General features: G+C 47.5%; 3 protein-coding genes and 1 long non-coding RNA gene across 7 annotated transcripts in view; 2 read left to right on the top strand and 2 right to left on the bottom strand.

Moving 5' to 3' along the window:
* The window catches only part of btbd7 (BTB (POZ) domain containing 7), a 39,352-nt gene extending 32,250 nt beyond the window's left edge, over positions 1-7,102 (top strand). For 3 of the 4 annotated variants that reach the window (XM_047021820.1, XM_047021821.1, XM_047021822.1), the window contains exons 9-11: positions 1,396-1,574; positions 2,291-2,707; positions 2,861-7,102. In XM_047021820.1, coding sequence (XP_046877776.1) covers positions 1,396-1,574; positions 2,291-2,707; positions 2,861-3,550 — 1,286 coding nt within the window. In that variant the 3' untranslated portion in view covers positions 3,551-7,102. Of the gene's footprint in view, positions 1-1,395; positions 1,575-2,290; positions 2,740-2,860 lie in introns of all 4 variants that reach the window. The other variant, XM_047021823.1, reaches the window with a different exon arrangement.
* A 1,051-nt stretch (positions 7,103-8,153) lies between these two features.
* ubr7 (ubiquitin protein ligase E3 component n-recognin 7) lies at positions 8,154-14,303 on the bottom strand. Its single transcript, XM_047021857.1, has 11 exons — positions 13,959-14,303; positions 13,467-13,600; positions 13,236-13,296; positions 13,029-13,124; positions 12,839-12,892; positions 12,566-12,671; positions 12,195-12,325; positions 11,136-11,321; positions 10,730-10,907; positions 10,196-10,257; positions 8,154-9,914 (listed from the first exon to the last, which is right to left on the bottom strand). Exons 1-11 carry the CDS (start codon positions 14,085-14,087, stop codon positions 9,822-9,824), a joined length of 1,230 nt encoding a protein of 409 aa, XP_046877813.1. The 5' UTR covers positions 14,088-14,303; the 3' UTR covers positions 8,154-9,821.
* A 258-nt stretch (positions 14,304-14,561) lies between these two features.
* On the top strand, positions 14,562-15,598 carry LOC124468875. Its single transcript, XR_006956239.1, has 2 exons — positions 14,562-14,796; positions 15,184-15,598. It is a non-coding gene; the product is annotated as an uncharacterized LOC124468875 (long non-coding RNA).
* A 932-nt stretch (positions 15,599-16,530) lies between these two features.
* tmem251 (transmembrane protein 251) lies at positions 16,531-18,263 on the bottom strand. Its single transcript, XM_047021892.1, has one exon. It carries the CDS (start codon positions 18,247-18,249, stop codon positions 17,815-17,817), a length of 435 nt encoding a protein of 144 aa, XP_046877848.1. The 5' UTR covers positions 18,250-18,263; the 3' UTR covers positions 16,531-17,814.
* Positions 18,264-20,223: the final 1,960 nt, after the last annotated feature.

Raw genomic sequence — 20,223 nt, 5'->3', positions numbered from 1 at the left:
CCACGGCAAAACAAGCCCAAATATATGTTGGAGTTTGGCAACGTGTTCCCTGCGTGACTAAACCGGGTTGCGCAAGCATTGCCCGTTTTTCTCGCCAGAGAAAACGACGTCCACTCCTCCATCTTCACCCTTTTCCGAGCGACGAGTGAACTTCCGTGGCGGGTCGCTCGTTGTCGATCGGCTCGGTTCGCCCACGAACAGGAGCGTGTGCGCTGGCGTCCGTCGTTAACCTCGACTGCACACTTTTGACGGGCCCCCGAAGTTGTGCGTCAGCCTTCGATCGGTGCCGTGGAACCACAGCAATACATTCTGGAGAAGAACGCACACCTCTAGCGTTCGTTAGCGTGTTTCCCCTGCCGGACGAGGAGGAGGGTCAGCAGGATGGACGGGCAGCGAGGCGTCGGCCGGTGGGAACAGCCTCTCTGCCCAACTGCACTTCTCCCACACGGGCTTTCTTGTTTTCTCGCTGTCCCACAGTTTGCTCTCTCTCTCTCCATCCTCCCTCACTCTCTCTCTCCATCCTCTATCTCTCTCTCTCTCCATCCTCTCTCTCTCTCCATTCTCCCTCTCTCTCTCTCTCTCTCTCCATCCTCTATCTCTCCATCCTCTCTCCATCCTCTCTCTCTCCTTTCTCTCTCTCCTTTCTCTCTCTCTCCATTCTCTATCTCCATTCTCTCTCTCCTTTCTCTCTCCATTCTCTATCTCCATTCTCTCTCTCCTTTCTCTCTCCATTCTCTATCTCCATTCTCTCTCCTTTCTCTCTCCATTCTCTCTCTCCATTCTCTATCTCCATTCTCTCTCCTTTCTCTCTCCTTTCTCTCTCCATTCTCTATCTCCATTCTCTCTCCATTCTCTATCTCCATTCTCTATCTCCATTCTCTCTCTCCATTCTCTCTCTCTTCATTCTCTCTCTCCATCCTCTCTATCTCCATCTCTCTCCATCCTCTCACTCTCCATTCTCTCTCTCTGTCTCTTTACCGCCTCCCTTCTTCCCTCTCTTCTCTATGGCCAGGGCCAAAATGAAGGCGCGCGCCGCTTTCATATGTGCTTCCCCTTGACTTTATGGATGCCCTCGGGGGCCACTTTGAAGACTGTGCACAACGGCAGGCAGTCCTCCACAAACATACAAAGCCTCGCAGAGGTCCGAACGTTTACGATCACATGTCTACAATGGTTGCAGTTCACCGCACATCAGCTGGGCACAATGATCCAATCAAGCGGCTTTAGTACCCAAGAAAATGATTGAAGGTTTTAATACTTTTTTCGTTTGTTTCGTAATGTGTAATGATGAAGTAATGTATAAAAAAAATGTGTCTCAATTGTGTCTCTCTGTACCCACACACACACGCACACACCCCACACACACACACACACACACACTCACCCACCCAACAGTGCCCAGGCTGGCGGTGGTGAAGGAGATGATCCGGAGGCTGCAGGACCTGCGCCACACAGACCAGGTGCAGCGGGCGTACGCCCTCAACTGCGGCGAGGGCGCCACCGTGAGCTACGAGCTGCAGATCCGCGTGCTGCGGGAGTTTGGCCTGCCCGACGCCGCCGCTGAGCTGCTGCAGGTACGGGCTTTCCCCTCCTGCACCCCCTCACCCTCCACCCTCCTCTGGAGACACACGGCCAATACGACACCATCTGACACGCCCCTCTGCCCATGTGATCGTCGCTAGCCACCAGTGTCAGCGCGCACCAGGTCGTTCAGTTAGCATTAGCGGCGTGTGGGCGGTGGTCATGCATGTTACCATCGATGAGACCGTTTCAATCGCACGCTTTCTTGCTCTTTTTAGAAATCCCCGAAATTGATTGCGTAGTAGAAAATATTGAAAGCCTAGCTGCGATACAGGACCTCAACCTACACAGTGTCCCACCGTCGACGATGTGATGGTTAGCATAGATGAGGGAAGTGCGGAGCGCCATTGAGTAGCAGTTAATGTGATTCGGGTTGTTTTCTTTCATCCGAGAGCCGGGGTGAATGTCACCGCTGCCCCGCGTCATGACAGAATGTTCAAGGAATTTGGCCGCAGCACAGGCGGCAATTCGTTTTCTCCCCGCCCTGTTAATGTTATTTACCCTCCTGTCAAAAGGGCCGAGGTGAACTTCAACAAGTAAATGGCTTATATGTGGCTTTGGATCCAAAGTGCTGTGGTTTTCCAGACAGCCATAAATTATGGTTTAACGTCTGGTTTATTAAGTATCTTTGGCAGATTTTGACCTCAAACTTTCTCTCTCCCCCCCTCCCCCTCATCGTTCCTGACTCATTCTGTACTCCGCCCTGTAGAACCCTCACAAGTTCTTCCCCGAGGAGCGCTTCGGAGACGAGAGCCCCATCCTGGCCCTGCGCCAGTCGGGTCGCTGCCGGGTCAACAGCAGCCCGGCGGTGGAGAGCATGTTCACCGACCTGGAGGCGATGGCTGCCTTCCACCCTCCCCTCCCGCCTCCACCTCCACCCTACCACCCCCCGGCCACGCCCAGCCACGCCCAGCTGAAGGCAGGCTGGCGGCCACGCATCCCCACCCAGCCCCCGTCGCGCTCCTTCTCCTACCCCTGCAACCACAGCCTCCTCCACCGCCAGCCCTCCGCCTCCTCCAAGCACGGCAGCCCCGCCTACCTGCCCCCCGGGGTGAAGGTCCTGCCGCCGGACTGTACCAACCCCCAGGGCGGGGGGGGGCGTGCGCCGCACCTGGACAAACAAGGGGTGAGTCCAGAGGTCCGGAGTCGAGTGCCGAGGTAGGCTCGAGATGGAGCGGCTCAATGTGGTTGGGTGTGTTTCGCCATTTCGTAGCTGTGTTTCTGTGTTTTCACCTTCCGTCCTGCTTCATGTTTGTGTGTTTGTCCTCCCCCCCCTCAGAACATGGAACCTGTCATCAACGAGTTCATGCCAGACATCGCCATGGGGGTGTCGGCCATGACCCTGAAGGAGCGCCGTCCACCGGAGGTCAGCATGGACGTGGAGCCTCACGAGCCCCACCCCGCCCACCTGTCCTCCGCCCCGGCCCCGGCCGCGCCCCACTGCCACGCGGCCCGCCACCCTCACGCCTCCCGCAAGCGCCACGCCGCCGAGCCCAAGCCCGAGGTCCAGCCGGAGTACCCCGACCTGTACGAGTTCTCCGGCCGCCACGCCGGCTCCTACCCCGGCCCCGACCTCTACAGCCACAGCCGGGCGCCCCCCGGCGGTTCCGGCCCCCCGCCGTCCTACCCCTCGGACCCCCAGCAGCACCCCTGCCGGCCGGCCGCCCCCGCTGGGGACCTCCGCCTGGACGTCCTGGAGCAGCCCCCCCAGAGGCTGGACTTGGCTCTGGCCACGCAGGGAGGAGGGGCGCAGGCCGGGGCGGCCGGCCACGGGCCGAGGGGGCGCCCCGGGACGGAGACGGACCTGACCTGTGGACTGGGGCCCTCCCGGCACGTGGAGGCGTACGAGGAGTGGGCCCCGGCACGCCGGGCCGGAGCAGAGACCAAGGGTGGCGAAGACTCGATGGGGACCAGAGACCGCAGGTCGCCCAGCAAACCAGACTACCCTTACAGGAAGTCTGCACTCTGACCTTTGGCCTTGACCCCCCCCGCCCCCCCACTCCCCCCCCCCCCCCTCCCACCACAAGTCTGAGATGAGCTAGAAGCATAAACAGACTGGTATACAGACAAACCATCCAGACAAACTAAAGACAACTGCCTCCGGTGATGGGCAGTGTAGTCTTGGGTGGTGGTGAGGCGTTCACTCTCATGCACAGTTCAGGGGAACGGCTCCGAACACGTCGGGGGGGGGGGGGGGGGGGTCAAGCCCCTTCCACGGGAGGTCAGTGTGCTGCGCCAGCGAGGTGCAGCCAGTCACAGTGCCTTCAGCATCAGCCCCACAGCCCCAGACACAGCAGGGGGGGAAGGCTTTGGTTTGGTTGCTCTGTCTCCTCTCCCCTCCCCCCTCCTTGGCCTTGCCAGACTCCCCATCTCTCCCCAATTTGCTTGACGATGAAGCAGCTGTTCTCCAATCACCTTCCATTCCCCCTGTGCTGGTTTACGTTAGAAAAGAAATAGAAAATCACCCCCCCCACCCACACACACACAAACGTTGTTTTCTTCCCTTCTCCTGGTTTTGCAGTAATAGCCCTTGTAATACTCTGCAGTCACAAGCTGTATGTCAGTATGGGCAATTTAAGAAAATTGTTAATCTTCCCACTGGGCACAGTACCGGTCAGGCTGCGGTCCAGGAATACTAATTAGATGGAAGCATTATTAGAGGAAACAATGAAGGCTCTGCTTTTTCTTTTTTTTTGGGGGGGGGGGGAGCCTGAAGTTTCTCAGCCTTTCGCCTCCACTCCAAACTGCTCCAGGCTCTTTGGAGGGGGGCTTTGTCTGTCAAAAGGGGTCAAGATGGTACGGTTTGGGTTTTCTCCTTACACGGTTGGCATTTGAAACCAGTCTGCTCGTATTTCACCATTCGTGAATTAAGTGCGTGATCATACATGCATTCACCCCCCCCCACCCTGTTCTTGTGTGTCCTAGTAGCTCTAACTAATCCTTACATTGGATCTCGCTGAATGTCCACGTCGGAGCGGAACATTTCAGACGTCCTCTGGTGGATTTCAGTATTTCTTGGCGAGCTTTGGTCGCCGGTTACGTCCGCAGCGTTGGCTCCTTCGTAGCCCATAGACTGGCCGCCCCGTCGCAGGCTGTGAATACCAACGGTTCCATCAGGAGAACCTGGCCCTCCTCAGGTAGACAGAGCTCAGCCAAACCAAACCCAGATCCCCCCCCCCCCGCACCTCCTCAGTGGCGATCCGAGCCGGAGACGGCTATGGGTCCCACGAACCGACGCCGCGGGTCAAGAGGGGCGACGCCCCGCACCCTTCCTCGCATCTCTTCACCCGACAACTATGATTACTACGATGTCAGACAGGGTGGCCAAGTAAAACAAGGTTGGGCTTTTTTTTATCTTTTTTTTTTTTTTTTTCACCACTCCGAACTGAACCATTTTTCCACCACTCTGAACTGAACCATTCAAAAAAAACAAATCAACGTAGCATAAACACGAAAAAAATGTGTGCATAATACTGACACATTTACATGTTCTTCATATTTTGCTACTACCATTGTCCCCCCCACACACACACTGTGTCAAAAGACTCGGACTCTAACTGTATTGATCTCACACGCAGAGCGGTGTTGTCGTGGCGTGCACCTGTATTACCACCGCTCAGCCTCCCGGAGGCTCATGCTGCCCGCTCGGCTCACAGTAGAACGCTGACTCGGAGGTCCTCCTCTTTTAACGGGTAACAACTTTACTCTTCTCTCCCAGGACTCAGCCCACATACTCGTCGGCTTCTTCTCTTCATCATCCAAATGGCCTGATTTTATTTTTTCTGTTCTTGAAGAGCAATGCTTGTTTTTTTTAAGATGGCGGCAGTCTGGGTTTTTTTCCAGTTTTTTCATCCCGGTCTGGGTTTTTCCACGACTGCAGGGTATGTTTCCGTGTAGCTCGGGGGTGTGGTCTCTGGGTCCTCGTCGTTTACCGATGGAGTGGGGTTCCATCCTGAAGGCCTTGTTGCTTCCATCTGTGAGGCCGGCAATGGAAAATGGAAACGCTCAAGCAAAGTTGGAGCATGTCAGAGCATGTCAGAGCATGAGTTTTGGATGCAGGGCGGCATCGTATGTTTCAAAGTCTTCCAGATATCCAGGCGGAAGAGAACATATTGGTGTCAAGATGTGAAGCCAATGTGCGTGTCGATTTGAAGCCAGTCTCAGCTGGCAGAGAGGAGTTATTAATAGCCATGCTCCAATATTTATGATTACATCCAAATTCAATATCTGCTGTGTCAAATCTTTTTTTTTTTTCTTCTTCAAGCATGCTCTGAAGGATATTTTGAGTCAAGTTGGTCTGAAGTCAAAAGTGCTTAGCAACTAGTTGGGCTTAATCCACAGGAGCTATTCTTGAGTCTTAACAGCGAGAGCTCATCCGACCCATCATGGCACCCCCGTTGTGATTTGATCAGTGTTTGGTGGACTTGACTTTGACCCCTGGCTACACTGTGTCTACCTCTTTCCTGTCTCGCCGACATCCTACTACGCTCATTCAAATCATACTTATTTCAAACCCCTTACTCTTATTTTCTACCGACTGTTCCCTCATGGAAATAGCTGGAACTTTGATATATGCACATATGATGCTGGTACTGCTGCTCTGCTAAGCTTGAACACTATAGACATCCTCCTTGCTCTCAGATCCGAACAGAAACGGTAACTGGCTTTCACACTCATCATATCGACCGCCCGTGGACGATTAATCTCCTTTGCTCCTGCTGCTCTAGGGTGAAAAAGGGACGTGTGTGTGTGTGTGCGTACACGTGGTGGTGTGTGTGTGTGTGTGTGGTGGTGGTGTGGGATAATGGTTCCTTTGCCAAGAATTGAAGCTCCAGAATTCCTAGAGGCCTAAACCATTAAGGACACTAATAGTAGGGAGGTCTTCTTCATTTTGGCCGATCATCTGTCAGGATTAAAGAAAAGGGAAGATCATTAGATTTGATTGGTGGTTGTCTGAATCTGTAAAAGGGATAATACACTTCACATCAGTACTTGTTTCGCTATGGGATGGCTGGACAAATAGGGGGGGAGTTGGTCACATTGGCATCCAGTGATGACACTATCCAATGCTACGAGACTACCAAATGTCATGTGACCGTCCCCTAAGAGACGAGGGTAGGAGAACCAGTGTGTGTCAGCAGCAGCCCATCCCTGTAGCAACCCCCCCCTTCGTAGCAGTTCAGTGGTCAGCCCCTCCTCTCCCCCACGGCCGAGCGGACTGCGAAGCCCCTCGCGGTCGTGCCCGCGGGGCTGCTCACCGGAGCGTGCAGGGGAAGAGCCTGGAGGGAGACCCCCGAAATAGCCACTCCCACCTCCCCCCCACCCCCGTCAGGGTCCCCGAGGCGTCTCGGGCGTCAGGAGCGCGGAGGTCATCGGGGGCGCTGACCTCTAACAGCAGGAGAGGGAGGAGGAGGGGTCGGGCAGGGGATGGATGAAGATGCGGCCGCTGGTATGGGACTGCAGACACGAGACGCCGTCAACACTTTTCCATTACAGAAATCCCCCCCCCCATTCAGCAGGAGAAGGGATCGAAGCGATACGAGATCTTATCGCACGTGGCCCTCCCCCACCACAGGCTCAGATAAGGGAATTCCCCCCCCCCCCCCCCCCGAGGAGTTGTCGAAATACCGCCGTTTCAGTCCGTGCTCTTTTTCCGTAAATACTCCGGTTGGTTTTTGGAATTTTTGTTTTTGAAGGGAACCGTTTGCATCCCGGGAGCCAGGATTGTGGCTCCCCTCGTCTGTAGTCCCGTTTGAACCCCATAGCCCTGTATAGGACAAACCAACCTATAGGGGCGTGTTGAATGCATCGCTTGTAAGGTGGGAGTGGGTTTTCCTCAGAATGCCCCCTGACTGAGCTCATTTCAGATCCCTGGTGGTTTCAGATCTGTGGTCTGGAAGTACAAAGCTTTTGCTGGACACTGAAATGACTTTTTGAAGAATGCTTCTATTTTTTTTTTGGGGGGGGGGGCAGTTTAGGCCACAAATTCGAGTTAGGAGCATGACGACCAGCCTCTGCAGTATGTCTAAGCTGTAGCGACGTTTGTTTCGGTGTTCAAGCCACAGATGAATTCATTCCTTCTGTTCTGTCGTAAATGAGCCGTCGACTGCGACAGTTGAGTAACGTCGCGATGAAGACGGAAGATCTCAACCCCGAGCTCGAGAGCGACGACCGTGGTTTTCCAATCACGTTTGAGAGTCTAAAATGTTCCTTTGTTGATTTGTATGCTGTTGATGTTAGACGATATTAAAAGACTGAGGGTCTTACCTTGCACTTAAGTACACACCCCCTCCCGTGATTGGATGTTCTGCTCAGTATTTGTTATCCTCAAGGTGGAGTGGTGCCCTTCACTTGTTTGAGCTCGACACCCGTGACATACCCACCTACGTATTCTCTGAAGATATATATTTTTGAAAGTATTCATTTGCTGGTAAGCTCTCAAAAGGTCATCAACCCATGTTTGGCCTCAAACGATGCACTCCCTAATGTCCTTAGGTTGTCACAGGAACCAGCAGTTGTAGCTGGGCATGGTTGAAGGGTAGGTCGGTCGGTAGGAGGGGGAAGGGAGGAACTTTAACTTATTTTTCTTCTTTCATAAACATCCTCTTTCAGGGGTGTACGGGGAGGGTTCTTTTGGTTCAAGTTGTGTCCTCTTCCTGTTTTAACCCCCGCCCCCCACCCATGGATGGAGACGAGAGTGCCTTCTCTGCCAGTGGCCGGGTACCCTCCTTACCTGCGTCTTATGCAAACCTTTTTCTACCTGCCCACGCAATCCAGTCTCTTTGTAATAGTGTAGCCAGTGCATCGTGTACATAGTGATTTTCAAAGAGTATTTTTGGGGGTTTTATTTTAGGCACCTTTGTCTCTGAAAAAGTATTGGTTTGTTGTACATAGACAGTTTTTTCTATATATAAAACAAATATGCCCCATATATTTGTTGTATATATATATATATATATATATATATAGAGAGAGAGAGGATAAGACGCATTCTCGTAGCTACTTGTAAGGAATTGTGGAAGTTCTATTTTTCTACTCTTCTCGATAAAGAGAGTGAAAGTGGTGAGCTCAAATCTGCATTTTAGGTGACTGACAAAATAAACAGCTTTGATAGAAATGAAAGATTTGTGTGGAGTTTTTTCCTTTATGAAAAAAAAATACTGCTGGTGAGAATGTCAAGCTAAACTGATTTTCGTCTCAGTTGACATTCAAAACTTTTATTCCTAAAATCTATCAATGCAGAAAGTACTCAAATTAAGCCATGATAATGGACAGAGGGTATTTTATGATTCCCCTGTGTGGGAGGAAATAATGCATTTTCCCTGTGAATTACAGCTGTGGCTTCTTGTATAAACTTGACCAACAAAACAGTAAATTGACAATTTCTTTATTTCTCAAAGAACACTAAAAAGGGACAAAAATCCAACATGGTTAGACTTAACAAGGGATTTCGATGTGGTTCGGCACTGACTTCTACTACACTTGTGTCTGAATAAAGAATATGTAATAAGTACAGCAGTGACATTATTTAATCAGCAAGATGATAATGCAATGGAGCATATTGTGAAGAAAAATGCCTTTGTTTGGACCAGGTTAACTATGGTTTGACCCTTTTCTCTGACCCCTGCAAGGCAGTGAAGGGTAATGCATTCAGTTTGAATGTTTGAAGAAAGAACCTATTGAAGTCTACCCTCAAATGAATGCTTAATGAAATGTCAGGGGAACCGCTGTCATAAGCACAGGGTCTGTAATGTCTGTATACAGCTCTTTCCTTTAGTCTGGAAGAGTCTTAAAGAGCCACAATAAGATGCCTCTTCTTCTGGGAAATAAAGATACATTCCACATTGATCAAAGTGAGCCTCTAAAATGACGGGCTGGGGTTCGTTTTTCCTTCAGTAACCTGCAGAGACCTGATGAACAGTGTACATATGCTGAGGTGGAGCCAGGACAACAAAGCACACTGTTGATCAGAGCGGCATCAAGGCTCACACACCAAAACCGATTCGCCGGTACAAAACATGTTTCAAATGCATACTGGTTGAAAATACAGGAGACGGGCGAACAGAAGACATGGACTCCAAAGACGCGGGGGGGGGCACATTTAGGGAAATTGGGGGGGTGGGGACATAGGGGAAATGAAGATCAAAAAGTCAAGTAGCGACAGGTGTTTGGGAATGTGGGAAGGAGAGACGTGAAAGGGGGGGGGGGGGGGGGGGGGGGGCAGATGGGATGGAGCCTCTTCAGCTGCAGTAGTACTGGCCGGCGTTGGCCCGCCTCCTCTTGCGGCTCTGCTGCTGCTCGAAGAACTGCCGGATGTCCTCCGGAGTCACCACCTGGCGGATAAAGGAGAGGGGGGCAGCACCGGCAAGGTCACCACCGCTTTTATGGCTTGGAACGCAAACATTTAATCATCCCCCCCCCCAAATGATTTTTGTTGCTTATGCCCATTAACTTGAATTGTCATCCTGGTTAGTAACAGTAAAAAAAAAAAAAATGCAGGCGATTGGCTTGAGTACCTCCCAGATCATTTTCTCATACCGACTCACTGAGCATGACCCCCAAAGTGGTCCCCTCCTCTTGAATAGTATCGCTAATGGCCAAAGTTGTCACTGACCTTTCCCTCAGCTGCGAATCTCTGCAGGAAATCCTTCAGCTCGGTCTTCATGTCATTGTATCCTGAGAAGGAGGAAAAGAGACTGGTTTAGCATGCTGCGAAGAGTCGCTGCAGTTGCAGCGCTGAAGGCTGGGCTCGCTTGGCTAGGTAGCCTCGCACAAGGAATTCAATCTGGGGCTCAACAAATGCAGCCCAATGGATTGGTCAAGCCCATTCAACACCTGCTTGCCATCTTTCCTTTCCCCCTGTTTACACTTTTGGGTTCAGTTTATTAGACATGAAGCCCGGTTCTATATTACTACAAAATGTAAGCTCTACATCTAAACCCTTCTTCGGCTTAGCTTACTCATCACTTAATGAATAAGACTGAATCGTGCCCAGGGAGAAAAAAACCCTTCTAGACACCAAGATTTCTAGACTTTCCATCACAATCTCAAATTGAATGTCTTAATGTAGATCCACAGACACATTCAGGAAGAAGCCATGTTCCAGGACGAGCCTGTGTCTTTCCTCCCCCTTCCCCACCCCACGTACCGTGGATGATCTCCAGCTGCTGCACGCGCCCGAGGTTGTCGAGGGCTGACATCAGCGGGTCGCGACCCTCGGCGCCGCCCCGCCGCTCCTGCTCTGTGGTCTTGCCCTTGTTCTCATAGGCCAGGACGGTGTCGGACTCATCCAGCAGGAAGGACACGCCCGCGTCTGCGTACGACCTCTAAACGTCCCCCAGGGAGGCAGGAAACGGATAAGCAAACCGTACCACGGCGAGGACATTGAGGGTCTGTTGTGGACGGGTCTCCACAAAAGTCATTTCCTCTAATTACAGAAGCATAAATACTTCAAATACACACATGCTTCTTTAAAACGCGAGTTCCTTCCGTGCCGACGGCTGAGAAGATGTTTCAAAAGGCTTTGTTCCAGGGAAGCTGTCAGGGCACCTTACCTTGCAGTTGGCACAGGAGCAGAGCTTGGTCCGCCAAGCTGAGGGCCAGAACACGGCTCCGGTCCGGGCCTTCTCCGGCCCTCTGCTCTTCAGCTCGGTCAGCCTGCACTCCGGAGCCTCGGAGGGAGACGCCACCTCCGTCTCCTGGTGCTTCCTCTTACAGCTCGATGACCCATTGGCTTTTGACTGCAGAATAGACCACGTGTTCAATGAACGTCCGGTTCCTTCATTCGCCATGCGCGTTCTTAACTCTCCCTTTGTCGCTTGACCAGCAAAGTGAAAGGGGTTTATCCTGGATGTATAATTGTGTCTAGATGTACGGTTGAATTCAAGAGAGACGTGAGTTTAGGAGTCAAGGAGTCTCGACACAACTTGACAGGATGGGGCCAGGCCAATTCACGACAAAGCCATTACACACGCCATTCACTCAAGCACCAGCGCTATTGAGAACACTAAATAGCAGCAGGCGGGAAGTGTGTGCACATCTTCCCAGCAAGAACACGGTTTGTATGGAAATGTGGAAGCTCTTGGGTTGCCATATTAGCTGTCAAATGACTTGAGAGGCTGACTAATAAACATTGTTCTTGTTTATAGTACGTGGAGCCGCAAAACCTTAAGGCTGCTCCCTGTAGACCAGAGAATATGAGGTTTGGCACGGGCCATTTATCCCCTAAATACCCACGGGGTAGTAAACCAGCTGGGTGCTGCGCACACACATGCTGCTGCTTGGTGGTGGAGGAATAGTGCCACCTAGTGGTAATCCTCCACTCAACAGAGCACAGTCCAAACCTCTTTCAGAGTACGTGAGGAGAGGTCTAACCGGTTTTGTGTTAGTACAAGATTTCAGAGAATTTTTCCATGATATATACACACACACACGTCAAACCAACATTCATTCGACTCAAGTAGATGAACAAGCCAGTTCCCTGCCCACGTCTGCTACACACAGCACGCATGGCTCCGTGTGGGATTAGAAGATGATGCATTAAACTGCTCATCCATCGTCGGCGTAACAAAGATGGGGTTCCGTAATGAGGCGGAGCGGGGTGATTGTCCTACCATGTCCTCCCCGTGGTTGGTGAGACTTGTGGAGGCCTCTTCTGTTCTGTCCTTCCCTTCCTCGTTGTGCTCTCCCTCCGTCTTCACCTCCTCCTCTACTTTGCCCGGGCTGACTTTGGTCACAGGGGGCACTGTGTGGACAACCATACATTGAAGCCATGGCCTTCTTGTGAGCAACGTGGAAGATGAAACGACAAACAAACCAAAAAACAACAACCGCAACTACGACACGAATTCAATGTGCGCAGGCACTCGATAACAATGATTATTTTATCCCGCTCCATCCCTTTATACTAGTCGTACAAAAGACTTAAAAAGTATGTTTTTTTAAAACCTTGATGCAGCGCAAAGTAAAGAGTGCGCCGGTGTACCTTCCAGGTGGGCTGCGTAGATCCACAGGAAGGCGTTCTTGTTCATGCACGACTCGCACACCATCTCCTGCAGCTCCACACACTCTGGAACAGGGCGGCTCAGGTGCTGCGAGAACATTGTTGACCATGAGAGGTAAGTTCTCGATAGATAGTCATTTGCAGATGGATGTTCCTCTGTCAGTGTCAAACGGATTATATATATATATATATAAATAAAAGACTCTGAATGTCGATTTCAAGGAGCCAGTTTTGCTGGGGTGCTTTGCTTCTTACCCTGCCGTGGAGCCAGTCCTCACAGACGATGCACTGAATCATTTCATCTTCCACCTGTGACGTGAGGGAAACATGTTTCCTGTTGTGGTGTGGACGTGATTGTATCATAGATTGGAATGTACAAGTGTGCGTTCTCACTTGATGTATATGAAAACGAGGTTGTGTATTCGAATATTCAACACATTCTTACATGGTCTTCAGGGTCTGGATATGGTCTGTTACAAGTGCAATACAGACCAAAGAAGTTATGGCTGTATTTGTTATCAGTGTTCAATGGATCTTTCTCCTACAAACAAGAGTTAGTCAAAGAAAAACTGGATGTTTTCATGTGGTTCTTGTTGTCATTTAAAGGATGAATGAACAAATCACAAATTCCTTCAATTGTATGGAACCTTACAGAGTACAGCTTGCACTCCGTCTGTCCAAATTTGCTGTTTCCACAGTCACACCGGAAGTTTCTGTGAGAAGATAGGGCATGTCACGTTTCATAAACAAAATGAAACTTTTGTCGCACATTTTGTCAGGCACAAATTTGCCGAGCACAATCACTGGTCTTCTAAACTATGACAATGCAAGACAATCCGAACATCTTGTCCAAATCCAACACCAAGCATATATCCAAGCTCACCTTTTGGTGTACAGTTCGAATAGATCATGGCCCTCATGGCATTTGTAAGAGCAGGCCAGACAGATGCCTGCAGGTTCGACCCCCTTTGGTGTACAGGTGTTACAGGCATATAGGGCCTGTCTTTTCACATGCCCCTGCCACACAAAAAGAAATGCATGTCATAGATTGATTTGTACAAGAGGCAGAGAGTAGAGAGCTGGCCTTCCTAGCCAAGTGGATTCGTTTGGATAAATTAAAGCAGAACCTTAAAATAGCACACAGGTCACCTATGAATTGAAAAACAAAAGGTATCGTATGTGATCGTATCCCATTTCTGGCCTGTGCCATGGCACTTGCTATTTGAGGTAGACCTCAGTTCTTGCAGCTTGTTATTCAAAAATATTTAATAACTAACCACTCAAACAATCTATAGCAAAGATGTAGCATTGCTAATAATACAGAGCACGACAATTCATGTAGGCCTATGTGTCTTTCATAACGCCAACAGGATACCTCTGGATATGAACACTTTTCAGAATCACTGCCCCCCAAAACGGCTGATGCCTCGTTCTCCAACTCCTCGTCTTCTTCCAAAACATCTACTAAGGAAAGAGTCGTTTCGTCTCCCTCATTTGCCGCCATCCTAGATGAGAAAGGGAAAATTACTGCAAGTTCCTGTTCCAGGGCAAAAAAAATGGCTACCGCGAATACCCAGGCTGGTTAGTGCCAACAAAATCGCGGATTTTACTTGCAAAGTTAAAAACAGTATGTCGGCCAATTCCACCTAAAATAAATAACGTCTAGCCATGAGTGCGGCGTGCTTTGTTGACAACTAGACACAATGTTGCTTCAAATGACAACATCCGCACGATTTCCGGAATGTGCGACGCGTTAAATTATTTGGCGGCAATTAATTTAAAAAATGACCTTTGATTACCCTGGTTTGCTCAGTCTGAGAGCTATTGTCAGCTGCTTATAGCTGGAAAATTATGTTTATTTGGCATCCCACTAGTCTATAATGTGTTGACATAAAACTATATCAACAACAAAACGTTTCATCTGAAAAAGTGCAAAAGTATCCGATTGGACGTAAAAGGTAACGGATGTGACGACTTCGAAAGTTGAAAGTTCATAGTTTGCAGCATGACAACAATGGAGCTACGGGGGGAGCTCAAATATAGAGACGGAAGAAAGAAAGAATTAATAATGAAAACAGAAAATAGTTTACCCTCATTGATAGTGGGGATAAAGAAATTGAACGCCGACGTATCGGTGCTTCTTACCGAGCTAGTTGTGCAAGAAAAACTTAAAGGGGGCAGTGACGACCAGGGAGATTTTGAAGCTGATGATGGTGAGATTTAAATTATGACATAGGCACTTTTCTTTAGAGCTGGTGTCAAAGTAAAAAATCAAGATAGCTAGCAGTTTCCCAAATCTTATCCGTTTGACTTTTCTTTATAAATGTGCTTGGTAGCTAGCGGGTTAGGGTGGTAATCAACATGACTGCAAGAGTTATATGAAAAGGAATTTCACACAGGTTTTCGGAAGCCATCTTCCCTTCTTTATCCATTCAAACACAACTACTTACGTGCACTATCAAATGTAGCCTAATTGTTTGATTTGGTTATATAGCACCAACGCTGATGAACAAAGCCTTGTTATGTCAGTCAATAGTTTCGCAGATAATCTCCTAAGAAATATATTGATGAGTGTATAACATATATTCTAAATGTTGTAGATGGAGAGAATGACAGTGACGAAGAGGAGGAAGACACAAAAATTGTGATCAAGGCTCCTGTGTCAGAACCTCCAGCAAAACGATCTAAAAGCCTGAGAACATAAGGGCTCAAGGGCCACAATGGCGCCTGGTCCACTACAACAAAACTGTGGGATTTGTACTTTGTCATAACTCATGTATCAGGCAAATAATCTTCACCTTACAAAACGAGTGTAATTTAAGTGTATTCTTTGTTGACAGATCAGAAAGTTGTTCCAGTGTTCTTGTAAAAATGACTATAAATGACATTTTCCAAAACTTTTTTTTTTTCTAATCCCAGGCCTTTTTTGGTTTTGTTTCACAGTGCATTTACAAAATAAATACAATCAGAAGCTCAAACATAAATACTCTTTCAATAAAACAAACATTAGGGCAAGCCCTTTGTGTTCTTACACCACTGATTTAAGAGATATTGGAAAAACTGAACATGTAAATGTAGCCATGAGGAGTTCCAATGGAAGCCTGTGTGTATGTGCAACCCTGTGTTTTCAAATTATGGGATGGAGGTCTTTGGCATTAATGAAGTCCACAAAATGCCTAAGGACCTGTCAGTTTCTGTACTTCCATGAACAAGTCTACTTTAAATATTATTTTTACAGGAAGATAGGGAGTCAGATGGCTGAGCGGTGAGGGAGTCGGGCTAGTAATCATAAGGTTGCCGGATTGATTCCCCGCCCCGTCAATATGAAGTTGTGTCCTTAGGCAAGGCACTTCACCCTACTTGCCTCGGGGGGGATGTCCCTGTACTTACTGTAAGTCGCTCTGGATAAGAGCGTCTGCTAAATAACTAAATGTAAATGGAAGATGAAAGTTATTCAGTCTTAGAGCCAACTCATCTGTAAAATATTTATAATAGTTTGTGACCACACCTGGGGGGTTAAAGAAAGTCAATTTGTCATTTCAACAGCTTTTCTTTAGAAGGTTGCATGTAGGTCTGAGGACTTAATACCTACATTATACACAGCAAATATTTACAGTGTTGTGCCCAGACCTCTCAAATAAAGAATATCTAGACAAACCTTTCAACATAGCGGGGATTCCCAGGGACTGTTGTTTACATATTGAGGTAATGGTTTTGAACTAGCAAATACTGAAACCCTGATTGGCTTAAATCATCTTGTTTTATTTTAATAGGTGCAACGTTACACTGCAACTACAAGTCCAAATAGATGGCACCTGTTTAATTTGAGAAAATGGATAAGGGCTTTATTATGATTAAGAAAATATATGGCACAAGAGATTACCTAAAATACAGTCCAACTTCCAAGTAGACAGTGCTTTATTGTAGTCAAGGATCAACTGAAAATAAATAGTCCACCATTCCCTTTTAGTAAGATCCTTATGCCAGATTGAATGTTCCATAATTCTCAATTACATTCATTACTTAAGAACCAAGGAGTAGTACAGATGTATACCCGTGAATCAACATAAAACAAAGAAAACACAATAACCCAATGCTAATATTTAAATTCAAATGAATGTAGGAAATTGACTCAAGATCATGTCACGGGGCTGTGTGAAATGACACAGACAGCCATATTAATTTGTCACATTTTCATAGAAAGGGGAACAGTTCAAAAATAGTCTCCATTCCAAATGGGAAGGCTTCATCCCCTTTCCTTTACTGTTTCTTTGCTCAGTATTTGAGATAATATGATTGGCAGTAGTAATATACCTTGGAGCTATACATTTCTGAAAGACTCTGTAATTGCTTATCAATATTCCTACATTATTACACAACAGACCGGTGCTTCTAAATCCCACATAAAAGGACGCAAATATATTCACAAATTAATCACACGGTTTCATCAGCTCAATGGCACACAATGTGAACAATGTTTGATAACTGGTTGCTGAGCTTCAGAATGTGAATTTTCAGCATACCAATCTTTTCAGGAATTCCTAAAAAAGGCACAAGCTATTCACCCCCCCCCCCCCCCCCCCCCCCATTTTACTAAATTCAACCCATTTCATAAATACAAAATGTGTCCATATTGCAAGAGACAGAATGACACAAATGTTTTATAGAACAAGAAATGCCACACATCACTGAACTAACACCTTTGAATACATTCAAAAAAATACACAGTGCTGTGATACTTGTCATTGTACATTTCACAATGGATTTGAAATGTTAAAGTACCTACAGTCCTTTCTCAACTAACTTGCCAATATGGCTTCTTCAATGCTTTCCTCAAATGTTTTTTTAAAAGACAGGGAACTGAGTTATTTATTAGAAAACCAAAGTAAATGGCATTTTCATTAAATTAATAAACTGGCTTCACAGGTTGTATCCAGTGTACCCCGCACCATTTGGTCCAGTCTCTGTTCTGTGCAAGAAAGGACAAAACTCATTGGAGTGACACACCTACCATTGTTCATTTTAGGGATCCCAGACGCCTACAAAACAAACCAACCCCTTAATCATATTGCCCAGTGAAGCCTGTTCTATAAAACACTGTTTTGTGATACTGCGAGGGAGTGTTTTGGAACATAAGGGCTCAGAGGGTCAGAAGAAAGTTGCCCAGGTAATGTGCCTAATTAACAGCATCTCCCCAGTTTCCCATGTCAGCAGTCCCTTGGTTGGCCCCTTCAAGTGTCAATCAGCTGCAGCCGGCTGATCTGATTTGATGCCTTGGCAAAAGTGTGGTGGCGGTTGCAAAGGACTGCTAGGCATATAGGCAGGATGCAGTAGCCCACTGTCTTGGGGTCAGCACGGGTACATGAGTAAAGGAAGAGGAAAACTTGGAGGTAGGGGATGAGGAATATGGTCGCCCATACCCAGAATGGCAAGAGCAGGAGTCGAGTCTTGAGACTCTGGGCCCAGGTAAACAAGGAGGGAAGGGGAGAGGATGCAGTGTCCCCTGCCTGATTCTGCTCCTTCTCCTGGGCTACCCTCTCCACATGCTCGAGGGTGAAGCGGTTATAGGTCTGGTTGATTTCAAATACATAGTAGACGGCTGCCACACTAGCCAGCAGGTACAGCCCTACGCCAATCCACCCCATCCGCTGGCGGAAGTTCATCATTCTCCATACTCGGCCCTGGAACAAAAGCCGAGAGGTTGGAGGCATACAATCTAATTCAGTAAGTTTCAGGGTCGTTCATATGGTAATGACAGTGTTTTATCACGGGGTCTTCATTCTTGTTTTGAACACATCCGCTGTAGCACGGGCGACGGTATGCATACTAGTAGGCAATTAAAACAAACCTGTCATGAGAAACGTAGCCTATTTCATTAGCAAACTAGCTCTATAGCACACGTTAATTAGCCTTCCTAGTTAGTGAGCAAATCTAGTTGTTTACGCACTTAAAAAGACAAACTTCTGGTGGAATATTTATGAGAATAGTAGAGCAAGCTTATAGACCCACAACTAACACGTCAGGCTACCTTGCTAGCGAGCCATTATGCTAGCCTACAGAACAAATCCCATTATGATTCGACCTAGTTTGCTAACACTAGCTAGCAAGCTTAAGTATCGATTAAAGTTTTAAAACAGCATTCCCTCACCTCGCCTTCCTTTACATGTCAACTCAATCAGTTGACTGAGGCCACTTGCCGATGGTTAATTTTAAATTCATTGTATATTATTTCCAAACAACAGGCTGCTACCATGATTCAATCTCTTGTTGTCATATGACTTGTAACACCACCAAACTACACATCCGGGGAAGTGTCATCGAAAATATGTCAGTGTGCCATCTACTGTTGAAACGGTAAACTGTGTACGACCAATATTCTACAGACTATAAGAGTTAATAACGGTTACACTTTCTACATTACAACCTGATTCTATAGACACAAACAGAGGCATTGTTAGACATAAAACTCTACTGGCTGGGGCACTGGCACCTAATTCAAATCCCTTTGTTTCTTTCAAGCTTGCTGCGCACAATGCACTATATAGGCTATGGAAACTCCCCTTGCTTAACAGTTCACAACAGTTCAGCGAAACAAGTTTGAAATCAGCTTTGGCAGGGACATCAATAGCTAATGCAAGCGCGCAAAAAGAAATTCGCAATCATTTGAGCGCAAATACTGGTTTTTTTTTGCTTCATGTAATATTTTTTTTAATGTTTTAGTCAAAATAAAATGATCGGTAGGCCTATCATTTAGAAACTTTCATAGTTTTGTAATGTTTTCTTAGCCTACCTCAATTCTGACTTGTGTGCCGAGTCCGACACCTGGGGGGTATTCCAGAAAGAAGGTTATGTTACATACCTGGGTAAATTAGGGTGACCACCTTCAGACGTCCTATTTTACCTGGACATGTCTTCTTTTCGAGACCTAAAAAAGGCGTCCGACAGAAATTCCAAAATCGTCCGGGATTTTGCCTCAACGGATAATTCAGGGTTAGGATCCATTAATGATGACGACACCTGCGCTTTTAAAATCAACCACAAATATAATATTATTTCCAGTGATGGGTCAAATGGGTTTCACAGGTAGCCCATCACATGGTTCAATTTATCTGTCAAGTGTGCAAGATCTGTCCGCCTGACAGGGAAAATGTAACCAGGGAATAGGCCTACATGTTGAATCCTGCATTTGTTAGTTTTAATTTTCTTAAGGTTTACGTAAACTGTGACAAGGTTTCAAAATCATATGTGTGGTATACATATAATCAAATTTGAACACTGTACATTGATAAGTATCATCTTTAGATTCAACACCCTGTTGTCATTCCCCACTGGAATGAGTTCTGATCTATAATAAAGGACCTTAGAAGTTCATAAGGAGGACCAACACAGTCCATTGATGAATCACCAGTGTAAAATGGATGATTCTTTCAAATATGAGGTACTGTGAATTAGTACAACATAAATGTGAAGCTGGGCTATTCTTGGCTCCTTTCTTCTGAGATGAAATGCGTTTTGGCCCAAAAAATGCGAAATCATCATCAAGTCATATTTACATCTGGCAGCAGATCCTTGAACCCTATTTTATCTACAATTGTGACTAAAACTTCATATGCAGATGATGGTGCAATCGGTAAGAGAGG

Source organism: Hypomesus transpacificus, chromosome 6, assembly GCF_021917145.1.
Source record: "Hypomesus transpacificus isolate Combined female chromosome 6, fHypTra1, whole genome shotgun sequence".
NCBI lineage: Eukaryota > Metazoa > Chordata > Actinopteri > Osmeriformes > Osmeridae > Hypomesus > Hypomesus transpacificus.
Note: the sequence above shows the minus strand (reverse complement) of the source record. Positions and strands in the feature narration are given on the sequence as shown.